Source organism: Zonotrichia albicollis, chromosome 4 (genome assembly GCF_047830755.1).
Source record: "Zonotrichia albicollis isolate bZonAlb1 chromosome 4, bZonAlb1.hap1, whole genome shotgun sequence".
Classification (NCBI taxonomy): Eukaryota; Metazoa; Chordata; class Aves; order Passeriformes; family Passerellidae; genus Zonotrichia; species Zonotrichia albicollis.
In genome coordinates, this window is record NC_133822.1 from 16,101,832 (window position 1) to 16,116,337 (window position 14,506).

Genomic DNA, 14,506 nt, shown 5'->3' on the forward strand with positions numbered 1-14,506 from the left:
TAAAAAAGGAAAGACACATAGGAACAAATTCAAAGCATAGTAACAAAATGATAACATATCTGCAAACCCAAAGTCTAGGCCTGGAAAACATCCCAGAGTGGTGGCTCTGAATACACATGGCATGAGTTATTAGGAGCATAAATGCAGCTTAATTGTCCTTCTCCCAATCAGGCTATTTTAACCTCAAAAGTCGTGTGATTGCAGTTTCTCTCTGTTTTGCCTTCCCTAAATGTGTATGAAATACAAGAAGAGAAATGAAAGAGTCAATTAGCCTCCTGCCCTGCACCATGTAAACAAGGACTCCTGTCTACCCCAGGGCCCAACTGAAACCACTTTCCTGAAACCAGGAGAGGTTGACAGGCACCATATGAAAAATCTTTTTTTAAAAAAATAGAGTTGTTTTATCACGTTTGCAAATATGCTTGATTAAACCATCCTGCTTTTGCATCTTTCACAAGAAAAATGTGTCCTTCACTTAGCATTTTTTTCAATTATAAGCCATACACACAGATTTTAATCTAAATCTCTATAAGATTTTGCATTTACTTTTATGACTGCAAACTTTAAAAGTTATGAATGAGGAATACATATAACATCCCAATTATTAATTAACACAATGCATTTAGTGCACATCTCCATTCACACACTTGGCTTTCCATGTATCATTTTGTCAAAATTTATAATTTTGCTCTTTAGCTAACACAGACCAATATTTGCAGGATTAGACACTGGTATAGAACTGAAGAACAGCCAGCCATGTGTAAGAGAAAAACTCATCTGGCAACTGGCCAATAAAACCAGAAGCCCCAAAAAAGTCCTAAAAAAGTTGAAGGACCACTGAAAAGCTTAGTAACTATAGAAAAACACATTCAAAGCTAGCTTTTCCTTAAGTATGATTACCACAATAATAAAAAAGACAAAAACATAGCTGAGTTTGGTGTAACTGTGAAACAGACTGGGGAAATACTTGTGCATGTGGCTGTCACAATTCTGTGAATTTTCGGTGAAAAGACAGTTGAGGAGAGAAAAATTATCTGTCAAAACCAGAAAAAAAAGTTAGAATGACATTGAGAATCTATTGTTCTTTGTTAAATAATAACGTGCTAAAATTACACAAGCAAAAAATATTGATGTAGAGTTGGTTGGTTTTTTTTAAAGCACACAGTTCAGCCATTCAATGAGCTATCAAATACTCTGTGGCATCCTCAAAGGAGACAGCGAGAGTCAGCTACTAGCAGTGTTCTAGGAATGAAATACTCTTCCAAAATATGAAGAAAAAACATTAAAAGAGCCTTTCAGCCTCAGTGAGGTGACTGCCCTATAGTGTGGAAGTAGCTAGACTGTGTTTTGGGACTGATCATTCCAAAGTTCTTGTCAAGTATCATAATGAGAACTGAGGGCCACAGCATGAACTGAAATTATAGAAGGCCGCACAATTAAAAAAAGTCTATTCCTAGAATGTGGAGACAAGTAATTGTAACCCATTTTGATCAGCAAACTCCTCTTGTTCATTAAAGGTGTAGGTATTATTTCCAAGCCCCAGCAGACTGTCACCAACCTCAGCTGAGGTGCTGGGAAGTTTGGTAATGAAATACTTCCTCTAGGCTGTCCTAACTCTTACCTCAAATCAAAATACATAGTTAAGACATAAACTAGAAAAATGGGCAGTGCATGAATTCCAAAGAGGAATGGGAGTTTTTTTTTTTTTGTGCATTCCTACAGTTAATATTTTTTAAAGGTTTTTTTCTAAGACTTGTAGGATTTCCTTGGGAATAGAGCACCTGAAGGGTGTTCCAAACCAGCAATATCAGTATATAAAATGGGAATCAAAGTTTAACTGAAATTCTGAGACTGTTGGTCATAAGGAGTTAAATTTTCCATCTTTACCAAGCAGGAATTTCATTATGATGGTCTGCTGATTGATGTACAATTGCTTCCAAACTGGCCTGGCAGTGGGAACAGGGAGTAAAGCAACTCTGAGGAGCTGAGGGCTTTATTCCATGCATCAGACTATAGCTTGACAGTTCTTAAAAAGTATTCCTACGTTGAAAATACATAAAATTTTCATTAAATCATTAATCTGCTAAGAAACTTACAGAGCTTATCAGAGTCTACAGAAAATTAAATATATTTATTTATAAAATAAAAATGACCCATACACTAGGCAAGTCAAATAAAACACAAGTGATGCATTTCCAGCCATGGGAGTGTCTGTACCACAAAAATGTGTAACCACAGCTGGTCTAAGGCAGGTGTACTCTACAAAATATTAGATATAACTTACTACAGTACTTACATATTAATGCCACTTTGAGAGTTAGTAAAATGAAAGTAGAATAGAGACCTAATAAAAGACATCTCCCATCTAATAAAAGAGATCTAATAAAAGTGCATCTCCCATGTATGGGAATAAAGTTTTTATGCTATTTGTAGCCCTGACACAAAAACCATATAGCTGCCCAAAGCAATTTGTGTCCCTCTAAAACTACTTTTAAAAGCTTACAAGCTCTCTTTCAGGAACAGGCAACTAAAGATGAAGTCCTTACACTTAGCTGCATGTAAGTTGCACTGAGATTGTATTTGCCCATCACACAGAACAAGAAATTCAGTATCTGTATAAACACAGACAATGAGGATGTATCCATGAATGTCATGATGCAAGGTGGAGCAGCCTGTCTCCCAAAACAAGGGCAGAAAATGTAAAAACAGAGGTCCTGTCAGCTTTGGTGAGTCCTGCAGGGCAGCCTCACAGGGATGCCATTCCAAGGGCTGTGCCTGACCCCACAGCATTGCTTTAGTCCACAGGGTTCTCCTGCCTGGGCCAAGTGCACTCTGACACCCTCTGCAGCTCAGCACCAAACACCTTTTCCATTCTCCAACAGTTTACTTGCATTTCTGCATAAGTGCTGGTTTCTTTTGGCTCCAAACACCTCACCTGCAGGGTTTCATTTTTCGCTTTGACACCTTGCTGTTGATTTTCCCTTACTGCACAAAAGAACTTGCTCCGGTGCCTCTTTCACAACTGCTTCTTTGTAGTAAAATGAAAGCCTTAATAATTGTATTTTCATTGTAAAGTTGATTAGTTTTGGCTTTGTTCAATTTGAGGCCTTTGCTGAGATATTTGGGGCTGAGAATTAGAGAGCACACTGCACCACTATACTTTGGACATAGGGAGTTTGCCAATTTATTTCTTGCCTCATTTGTCACAATATCTAAGAAACTGCAGTCCAAAGCCAGCTTCATATTTTTAAAGGCAAGGCAGAAATGTATTTGTTTTTCTTCTAAATTAACATCTCCTGGCTAAATTAACCTAGTTTTTCAAACTCAAAACCAGGGTCCTTGTTAACAATGAGACTCTAGTAAGCAAGATAAATCCACTGATCAGCTCAGCACAACAGAACAGATTGCTTCTCTCCAATTACAGCACTGAAGTGGAAAGAAATGCATACTCAACTTTAGGTACAGATAAAAAAAACCAAAAATAAAGATGTACAAAGCATCTGCATGAGAACATGCTAGAAGAGAGAAACACATGAAGAACTCCATATCGCACATGCACAACATTTCCCATGAAATGTTTGTCTCTCGAACTATTGAAACATCAGAAAAATCTACAAACTCACTATCTTCAGATTTTAATTCCTGACATCACTGAAGTTCTGCGGCCATGGGTGAACAAGCCACTTCAGGTTTAGCTTTTCAGTTTATTCCTTTGAGGAACAACAATGGCATTTCTCCGTTTTTATTAAAAAAATTACTTTGAAATGTAAAATCTTTTAGTGAAAATAACGAAACTGAATAATATTATAATTTATAGTTGCATTGTTAATATTTTTGATGAAAGTGTGGCTAGATGAGATAAAGGCTTTTTCCAAATATAAGAAGATATCCCTGGGATTCTTTATAACCTAGCAAGTCCTAACCCTTTCAGGTTTCCTGCCTAATGAGGGCTTGAAAGACAGCAAAAATTTTGCAGCCACCTTGAACCAACAAACTGAATTAATTTCTATTCTTTCCAATAAATAGAGAAGTTTCTTTGCATGGATAATATTCAACATGAATTACCTACAAAAGCAAAGTTTCTCTTTAGGAATTGAACCTGGAAGCCAAAGATAATATTAACAGACAGAACCGAGCCCACATCACATGAGGAACAAGCTCAGGCACATAATATATTTTTACAGGACACATTTTTCATTCTTACAGACAGTAAGGAAAGTGTATAACTTGTGCAGAAGAATCACAAAAACTGCAGGATAACAGTCTCCATCTTCATCTTCACCTTAAGTACCCCAAAAGCACATTCAACTGTATTTAAGCTATTTGTGATATGCTGATGTAAAAACCTTCCCAGAACCCCTCTTCACTTTACTGAGATCTGTTTAAATTCTCATCTTGGTCCCCAAATCACCTGAACACCCAACCAGGGAATTTTGGCAATACACACCCTCTGGCTTTGGCTTGTCAGCCACTTCATTATGGAGAGTTTGAAAAGCAGAAGGCTTGAGAGAGACCTCTAAGGACATCACATAACAGAGGTTTCCATTTCAACAGTAAACTACTGTTTAAATGGAATTAAAAAGAATTAAAATGAATTCTTTTCCAATCACCTACTTACTCACTTCATAATAGTTTAATAAGGAATACAATCTCTACTTCTTGATGAGACAGTTCTACAAGACAATGACACAAATCCTCCTGAGACCAAAACTGCTATATTACCAAAACGAGGACTTGGCATATGGAGACACCTGGTTGATTTGTCATGATTTAGTCTCAACAACTTAACAACAAGTTAATTTCTCTTTTCTCTGCTTCTGAACACTTTAGTTATTTTCTGAACATTTACATCTGTCTTTGACCATTTACTCTAATAATTTTATGATGAAATCCCCCCACTGCTCAAAGCAGTTTGCAGTTGTCATCTTTTTAAAACAGTCTCGGTGGACTAAAATCTTTATTCATGAAATAAAACTAAATTATCAAACTAGTTGATTGTATAGGAAATACAAGCTATATAATAAATTTTTAATTTAATATCATGCAAAGCTTGATTCCTAGATTACATAGTGGAAATACACTAATGGGATCCGGTAGTTTTCAAGTCAACATGAATTTAAAAGCTGTAGAATGCCAGCAGACTGAAAAGGAGTTACAGGTGTAGAGAAAGCTACAGCCATATCTATTTAGTGCTTGAGGCAGGAATGAAAAAGGGGGTTAGGCAACACCAAATATAACATTGTGTCAAATGATTTTTCAGAATTCCTTGTGTTTTTATATGCACCAGCTTCTAGTACAGGAAGAGTTCTCTTCATCTTGCAATCTGCAGAAAATTATTATAAACCTACTGAACTGGGGAGAATTGACTTGATAGCAGTGACAGCATCACATTTCAAAGAAAGACACTTTCATAGTGATTACTGTCAACTTTTAGGATTTCTAAATGAACAGTTCTGGTCAATTTTCATGTTTTTGATTGCAGCTACATGGAACCACTTTCACTGCACACAAGGTATCATCAGACAAACACAACCAACAATTCTCAAATCCTATCACTGTGGAGCTTTCTCAGAAATTCTACAGACCTGCAGATGATGCTTTTTATTTTGCCTAAGAGAAATCAAAAGTATTGTTTGGGAAGGGAAGAAAACAAAAACCACATCATGGATATTCCCATACAGTATAAAGACAAAGATTGCATGTAGTGCCAATAACTTAACACAGTTCTCCATTTTTTCTTGCTCAATTCCCACTTGTTGTCCTCTAGGATTGCAGGGAAGCAATTACTTGCTTCAGAGGTTATTTCTGTAATTAAAGCAAATTGACCTAACTTTTTAAAAAGAAAAAAAAAAGGAATTTCTGTTCCACTCCAGAAACCAGCCTGGAGTTAGACATTGCCTTACCTACACCCTGCAAAGCTCCAGTGTTATTTTAAACCCAATAAAAGAGTGACTTGCACATGCACAGTGACCATGGAAGCACATGCACCCTTGGAGAGTTCCCTCCTTGTGTTCTGAACTATGCTGACAATGTCCGGATGGGATTTACAATTGCTCAAAGCTACTATTGTTCACACTACATTAAATCTACAATATATGCAATGAGATACCATAATATTTGCACTTGGAACTTCTATTAACCCACAGCTTGACTGTATTTAATGAAATATGCAGTGCTTACAGAGTTGATTTATATGCATTGCTATTTACAATTCACATTTTTATAAAAGAGGAAAAAGCACCCTAAGGAACTCAAGGTTCTTTTGACTTTAACAGAGAGTAATTTAGTTTAGCTCAGTAACACCCCTGGAAGCCCCAGAATCTTATACTGGATTAGGGATGGAGACAGGAATCACTGATGGAGCTGAAACAGCCAGCATAGGAAATCTACTTTTGCTATCAACCCTGAGCCAAAACACTCCTGCATATTTTAGAACAGAAATCACAGTCATATTTATGCTTCTTCTGCATAGAATTATACACAAACAATGTCTTTGCATGCAGGAAACTTGGAAATGAACTTTTGTTAAGTGTTGTTCTAGAACTAAGTGATGTGGAGGATTCATACTTCCAAAGGAAAATTACACAGATAAACTTTTACTTGTGACAGAACTCCTGAGTATATTTAATTATACAAAATAAAGGCATACAAAATTAGTTAGCAGAAGGCAGTATGTTGGTGCCCTTAGAGCTATCTTACAAACAATCTGTTCTATATATCAGTCAACATAAAACCATCACTCTCCCTATTCCTCTACCAATTTAACACTCGGTTATCTAGGAAAAAAACATAATTCCTTTTCTCTTAGATAACATGATCTGCATACAGGTTATGATAGAAAACAGACTGTTACCAAAGCAATGCCCTCTGGGCAGTAAAGAACATGAAATTTTCTTGTGCTGCACCTGTTCCCTAAGGTGGTTTGCAATCATGACTAGCAAAATTGAGAAAAGACAAGAAGGGTATTCATCCTCTAGAGTCAGGATTGTGTAAGCCTAAAAAAAGTCATACATTTTAGTACTCTGTGTATATATAGGCCAGAATCTCTATTGATGAGATTTTTCAGAGCAGTTTCTCCAGGAATGTTAAAATACCTTAACAGAGAATGAAAGTATGACAAAACCTCTACATTTTTAACACTGAGGCTGTATGCTGAATTTTTCACATTCTTATTTGAAAGAGGTTAAATTTTCTTTCCCCATCTCAAAACTATGACACTGAAGGGATCACTTACACCAAACCCATTCCCTGAAGAAATATACCCAGAAAAATAACCTCCCATGGAAAGGCATAGCAACAAGAGCACAGTGTAGCTAAATTCTCCAGAAATTAATGACTGGACCTCTTTCTGCAACTCCTCTCTACAACATCAACAGTCTTAGAAATTACTGAGTAGAGCAAAATGCTTTAACACCACCTGGTGTAGTTTTCAGCAGTTGGTTTTGCTTCCAGGCCTGTCATGGCTCATTAAGATAGTACAATACTTTCTGTCCGCAAGATTGTTCTCAGGGACAATCTCGAGATAAAATGAGATACAGAAGGTTTTATCACAAGACAGAACATGACTGTGACATCATGCCAAGGTTTTAGTATCTGAAAAGCTACAGAAGGAAAAGATTTTCAAGGCAGGTGAAGAGTAACAACAAACCAGTTAGAAAAGGTAAATACAACTTCCAAATGCTTAAAGAAACAGAGTAGACCACAACAATCTAATTCTGTGTGTACTCATATGGAGTATTTTGTCTACATGGGCTTTGCTAAAGCTTCATGTCTTTGCTTTGCAGTTTTATCACTTGGTAACACTTTGAGATTCAAGATTCAACATTTGATTGACCAGTTTAGTAGTGCTGCCCAAAAATGGGTTAAAATTGAAAAGGACAAAACAATGGTAACAGGACACTAGCGTGTTAATTTCCCCTGTGTGCCCTGAAAATTAAAATTAAAAAGAAAATTCCAAAGCTAACAGAAGGAAAGAGGGACTGCCAGGGATGCACTTGCTCAGCTTTGCCCCAGACAGTGAATCCGACAGACACAGAGTGCCCCCTGTGGGACTGCAGCTCATTTCAGCGCACATGAAGCAATCACAGGACAGGTTCAGGTGCCGCTGCTGCATCAGGTGATGTCTGACACACCAATGACCCCAAGCCTGAAAGCCCAGCCCAGTGTGATGTGGCCTAGGAAGCCACACCTTGCTGACGTGACAGTAATGTGCTGCTGCTTTGGGGCACTGGCAACAAACCCAAAAGGATTTCAAACTAGAGAACTGTTCATCTGCTCTGGAGGATGCTGTTATTCCATAGGCATAAACTGTAACTTCTTTAAAGACCAAATTCCTTAATTTTCAAGAAGACAGGTGTAGATGAGCCAACAAGCTACTGTTGGATGGACATTGACACTTTCTTTTTGTTTTAGTTCTGTTCACCATGGGTGTACACAACCTGAAGCCTTTTTCTTTGGTTAAACTGTTTGCAGGGCTTGATCATTGTGGATCAACTGATTTTACTTTTCTGGCAAATAAACTGTGTCAATTAATCAGTTTCTTTTGGATTACTTTCAACTTCAGCTTCATACTCATACCTCCAGACAATGCTGCTTTATTGCTGGGAAGATGAACTTTTCACAAGATAAACAACCTCATCTTCCACTGACTTCATTTTTAGTTGTGAGTGGTCATATGAAGGCCTTTGTATTTTTTATTATCTGAGAGCCAGAAAATGAAGATGTGGACCTCTCCATCTACCAAGTATTTTTAAGTCATATCATGCAGGAAAACTGTAGCAGAGATATGAGTGAACATTCTTCCTGCATAGCCCTGCCTAGGCTGGCATCTCATTTTCTATGAGTGACCCTCTGAAGCTCTGAGAAGTTTTCCAGCTCTGAGATGAAGAAAGCAAAGTACACAATAAACAGCCTCATTGAGCTACACACACCTGGTTCATTTCTCATCACTGCCTTCACTCTGTATCAAAGAAACACTATCTGTGGGATGAATTCATGACATTAAAAACTACCGTGATAAATACTCAAAAGTATTGCTTTTGTACATTACTACTCATGTAGAGTCAGACAAGAAATCCAAATATGCTTTCTGACAGCTTGATTTTGAAACATAAATTCTTTTCTGTGCTAACAATTCATCTGCAAGATCTCTGATTATTTTTCAAGAAACAAGAGCACAGTAAATTATTCTCAGAGAAGTAATAATCCTTCTGTTGTGAGCCAGCAGGATCAAAGATCCAACTCTGAAGGGCCAACTATGTTATGTAAGTCTGCATACCTTGAATTATAGGGCTAGCAGCAATTGCAATTAGCAGGAGAAGGCATAACTCAGGAAAGGGCTATTGGATCCTTCTCCAGGTCTGAAAGAACACCTTGAGCAATGCCCCAACTGGGACTTTTCAGCCCTGGAGCACATGATTGGGAAGACCTTTCTGGTCCTTCGGACCATAACAAAAGGCCTGTCTAGTAAAGAGAACCTAAAAACAAACATGCAGACACAGTGTCTGTTCCCCTTCCCTGTGAGTGCAGTGTCCACTGCTGCAGATTTGGCAACTGCAGGAGCTCGGCCTCAGATTAGACTGTTTGTGCTTGGTTATTTTCACACACTGCCAAAATTTGCTGACAACACCAGGGGAAAAAAAAAAAAAGAAAGTAGAACTGGTGATTTTCAACAGTTTATAACTCAGCTCAGCCTAAGCAGGTTTTTATGGGACAAAGAACAGAGATTTCTCTGTAGACAGCACTTTATTCCTGCCTAATTTAAAAGATTTGCTGTGAATGATGGAAACATTAGAAGTTCTTAAAGAAAACATAACAAAACAAAAATCCTAGCAGTTCACTAGTATTTCTCTACAGTAGATCAGGTTTGGTGATATAAATAGAGACCATTATCTGCCTCTCTCATAATTATTTGCAATAAAGTTTTTTTAAAGAAAACGAAAATACTAAAGGAAGAGAGCTTCAAAATACATAGTATTTCTTCAAGGAGTGAAATTTCTTGCTTGGAATATTTCACATTTGAGCTATTCTAGTGCCACACTATTCCCTAAGGAGTGTGAAATGATCTTCTCAGGGTTACAGAGTCAGTGGTAAACACAAGTTCTGCTCTAAAAAACAGTATTTTAAACATGTATTTTCACTAGCATTATTTCTAACAACTTCCTATTAAAACCCAGAGGTAACTTTCTGGAGTCCCCTTGTTGCTTTAACACTTTCTTTCACTCCATATCTGGAATCTCCGAAAGCAGCATTTCCTATGATATTTTTCTTGTCTGCTCCCCAGCCCCATCAGCTGATTGCAGGGCCTAGGTTGTTAAATCTACACCCCTAACAAATCTCAAATTTAATCAGTGCTGGGTTTGAGCACCTCAAACTTTTCCCACTGAAGCATGCCCTAGAACACAGGAAACAATATTGCTTCAGCATCCCTTTGAACACTACCTGTACAACTATTTTTCCTCCATAAGAACTCCAAAAGCAGCTAATTGCTTCACAAAACTGGCCACTCATTCACTTACTGACATTTTTCAGTTGAAATAGTAGTAAATATTTTAACAACATGAGAAACTTTTTGAAAAACTAGAAAACAAATGAGTGCTTTTCATAAAAGACATAGGGAAAGCAGGGCAACAAAGAATATACTGAAGTTTCTGTATATAAAATAAGATATTAATTGACTAGGAGTCCTCAGTAGAGACTTGTTTGCAACAGAGCCTCATGGTGAGGGCGAGGTTTTGAAGTTTGGATGCCTTTGGCAGCTTTATAGAACTTTAAGACAGACCAGCTATGACTACAACATGCTCAGCTAGTTAACTATACAAACGTAATGCTTTTTCCATCTTCCTCTCCTTGTGCTGACAGCATTACCATTCTCTCCAGTGTTCTTCTTCCTTCTGAGGCACAATGGATCCAGCAGTTCATGCAGTACCTGATACCACATTTCAGTACAAAAACCTTCCAACAATAACTTACACAGGTAAGAGAGGTCATCATTCAGAAGTGAGTAGTTATATTAAAGGATCTACACAATTCCAAATACATTCAGGATATAGACTACACTGCGTGTAGATTTTAATGAGAAGGTTTGGCAGAGCAGTTTGGCAGAAGAAAGCACTCTCAAGTGATTGGAAATGGGATACATCTCCAGTTGCTTTGGATTCCCACATCACCTAAAGAGCTATTCTTCCCATCCCCCCATACAGCAGCTCTCAAGGCAGTCAAATTTATAGCTCAATAAATTTTTTTATTAAAAATAAAAAGTGTGGCTTTTAAGTACTGCAGTCTTCCAACATCCTTATGCCAGGTCTAGATCAAACTGTTGTAGCTGAATATATGAAGCTGGGGAGGCTTGGCCTGCTTTATACAGCAGTTCTAAGTTACAGTTTCAAGATCTAAGCCACCTCTTTCCATTTTGTAACAGCTGTTTTTCTATCCTTTCATTAAAAAAAAAAAAAAAAAGGAAAGGAAAGAGACCAGTGTAGAATAGTTAAATAAATAAATAATGGCTCACAAAACCACAGTGGAGGAACCACTGCTAGTCCTGCCAATAAAAATGTTCCTTCTCTTCAGGGCTGGCTAAACAACTGAAAGTGCTTCTAATGAACTGCTGGCAGCACCATCCATCATTGCACTAAATGGATTCATGTCTCCCTAAACCAAGGATAACTATTTATCTGTAATGCACAGTCAGAAACTAGGAAGTATTTAAGCCTGGGAAGTCTAATCCCTCTCTTCTTCCCACCTCCTCAAAGCTTGGCTTTATCCAGGCTTCCTTGTTTAAGGATGATTATTAAAATTTGACTGATAGAGAACTTCAAACTGCTCCAGTGCTAATGAATCATCTGAATGAGTTTGAAAAATACTTGAGCAGACCAGAAATCTGCAGTGTGACTTTACCATTACAAACACCTCACATTATGTTTATCTTCTCCCTGGTTTTTTTTGGTCATTTGCTACACTGCCTTGCACCTTACCTTGAAGTAGTTATAGGCTGCTCAAAGCAAGATTTGGTGCATTTATTGGACATAGAACAACTGAGTCCCAATAGTTGCTTAGGATCTTTGAAGATGCTATTGTGCAAATAACAGAAGTCTACTGTAGACAATCAAAAGGAAGAAATGTTTTTGAGCTCTAGAGGAAGTGTGAAAGTGATGCAAGTAATCCCCGGGCAGAAGTCACCTCTGAAGGCTTGACTGATTACAGATAACTGCTATCTGCAGAGACGCATCCATGTAGGGCTGTCTTTAGAACAACAAGGATCAGAAAGGAATGCAGAGACAACAATAAAACAAGCCTACAAATAATAAAAGAGGACACTTACTTCATTTCCAGGACCTCCTCCAAATGTTTCCTTCTTTCAGCTCGTAGGTTGGTCAAATGAGTTTCCTTCTCAGCCAGAGACTGTTGTGTAGAGGACAATTTGGCTTTCATTGACTCCAGCTCCTGTTTGACCTTCTCCATAGCCATCATCAGCTCCTCTACCTAAAACATTTTTGGAGAAGACAGGAGGAGACAAAAATTATGCAGTGTGACCAGCTGGAACTTCCTCAGTGTCACAACTGAACTGGAGTACCAATGTTACCAGGGAATGGAAGCCACTCAGCACTTCTGCAAGCAGGAGGCACCATCCAGTGCTGTGCACAGGATGTCTACACTTGAACAAAGCAGCATTGCAGCTTGTGAGTTCACTTAGTTTGGTCACATAATCATTAAAATAGAAACCTTCAACTCTTCTGTATTTCTGTTTCAGAGAATGTACCACAGGGATAAGAGGATGGCTTGCATATGTTAACACTGGTCCACAAAAATGCAAGGTATTAAATGAAACACATTGATAATATACCAAAAGGATAAAACACTTTCACTGTAAATGATGCCTAAAGAGAAACTACATGTGCACTTCAGGAACAAAGGTAACATTTCTGAAGCAGGGAGAGGAATGGATTCCCATGAAGATGTGAGGCTACTTCCCTCAAAATACCATTTGAACAATGTTTTTAGGCACGTGTTGGGATTTAGCAATGTAAGACATTCAAAGAGTTGCTGATGGCAGAGAAGTACAGCAGAACAATGCTCTTATCTTCAGCAAACTGGAAAGATTCAGAAACAACATAATTATAAATTCTGCCATATATTCTAAACAAATTAAGAGTAACTTTATTTTGCACTCAGAACAGGTTCTGTCTTAGGTAAAATTTGTCAATATTTAACATTCAAAATCACAATATATGCTTAAATTTAGCTACATATAGCATTCAAAAACCTCTGGATGTGCTTTAATAATTTTATAATAAAGCTCAATGGCGCACTGTTACTGTTATATTTCCTGAAAAATCTCTTTGCCCAGGATTTTCTCCTGGGAAGCTGAGAAGTCTCAGAGAAAAAGGAAAACAATAGTTATTTGTTTCTTCTGTGTTTTGCTACTTGGGAATGTATTTAGACATTGTTTACCAACAGTAAACAATGATTCATGTTCATTGGTTTCAAGTGAATTGTTTTTACTTGATGACCAATCACTGTCCAGCTGTGTCAGGACTCTGGAGAGTCACGAGTTTTTCATTATTATTTTTTAGTTCTCTGTCTGTATATATTTTTATTTTTTAGTATAGTTTATTATAGTTTTAGTATAGCATTCTTTAATGTATTACAGTATCTTAATAAATTAACCTTCTAAGAACATGAAGTCAGACTCATCATTTCCTCCCTTTGTCAGGGGTCTCAGAAAATACCACAGCACACACTACTTTCACTGACTTCTTCCATGAAGGCTTTCTCTTTCCATCACAAACCAAGTGTTCATAAACAACTTTATACTGTGCATTCAAAGGGAGAAACTCAGATGCTACTGCTGCACAAAACCAAATATTTGTATAGATTTAGTATGCAAACACAGCACTACATTGCCTTTATATCCCTCCATAACAGTCAACTTGTGATCCATCCTGGAAGTGAATTATTGAATTTACAACAAGGTCAATTTCTGCTTACATGTTTTTACAAGGAGAGTTGAGTAAGTCATTTGCTATACAGGTGCTGTAGGAGGGAAGTATGTAAGATGCATTAATAAATCCTGTACTCCTAAAGGTAGAGCTAATGACTCAGGACAAACATGGATAATAAGACTGGTTTTCATCCTCAATGGTGACAGAGCATATGGGGGCTTGAATATATGTTGTATTGCAAGATCTGTGTGAGTCCAAGTTACTCCAAACGAGCTGCAGCTGCAGGGTCCTTAGTTGGGCAGCAGCTGTAGCTCGTGAAGGTAACTGAGATAAATAGGGGTGGGTCAAGAGCCCAAGAGGAGCCCCTGAGAAGATAGAAAGGACTGTGCTGCAGAGAAAGGAGAAGAGCCCCAGCAGAGAGGGAAGAACAACGCTGCAGCGAAGATTACAACAAGAGCAAGAAACATTGCAATTGAGAATTAGGAGATTTATAAAAACCCAGCACAGACATTGTGCAGTGTTTACTGCAGAAAACCTTTCTACTTCTATTCAAATGCAGCTGCCAA

The 14,506-nt window shown here is 37.7% G+C and overlaps 1 protein-coding gene across 17 annotated transcripts in view; it reads right to left on the reverse strand.

Moving 5' to 3' along the window:
- ERC1 (ELKS/RAB6-interacting/CAST family member 1) overlaps positions 1 to 14,506 on the reverse strand; it is a 269,997-nt gene that overhangs the window by 85,386 nt on the left and 170,105 nt on the right. For all 17 annotated transcript variants that reach the window (XM_074538921.1, XM_074538929.1, XM_074538927.1 and 14 more), the window contains one exon: positions 12,320 to 12,480. In XM_074538921.1, coding sequence (XP_074395022.1) covers positions 12,320 to 12,480 — 161 coding nt within the window. The remainder of the gene's footprint in view (positions 1 to 12,319; positions 12,481 to 14,506) is intronic.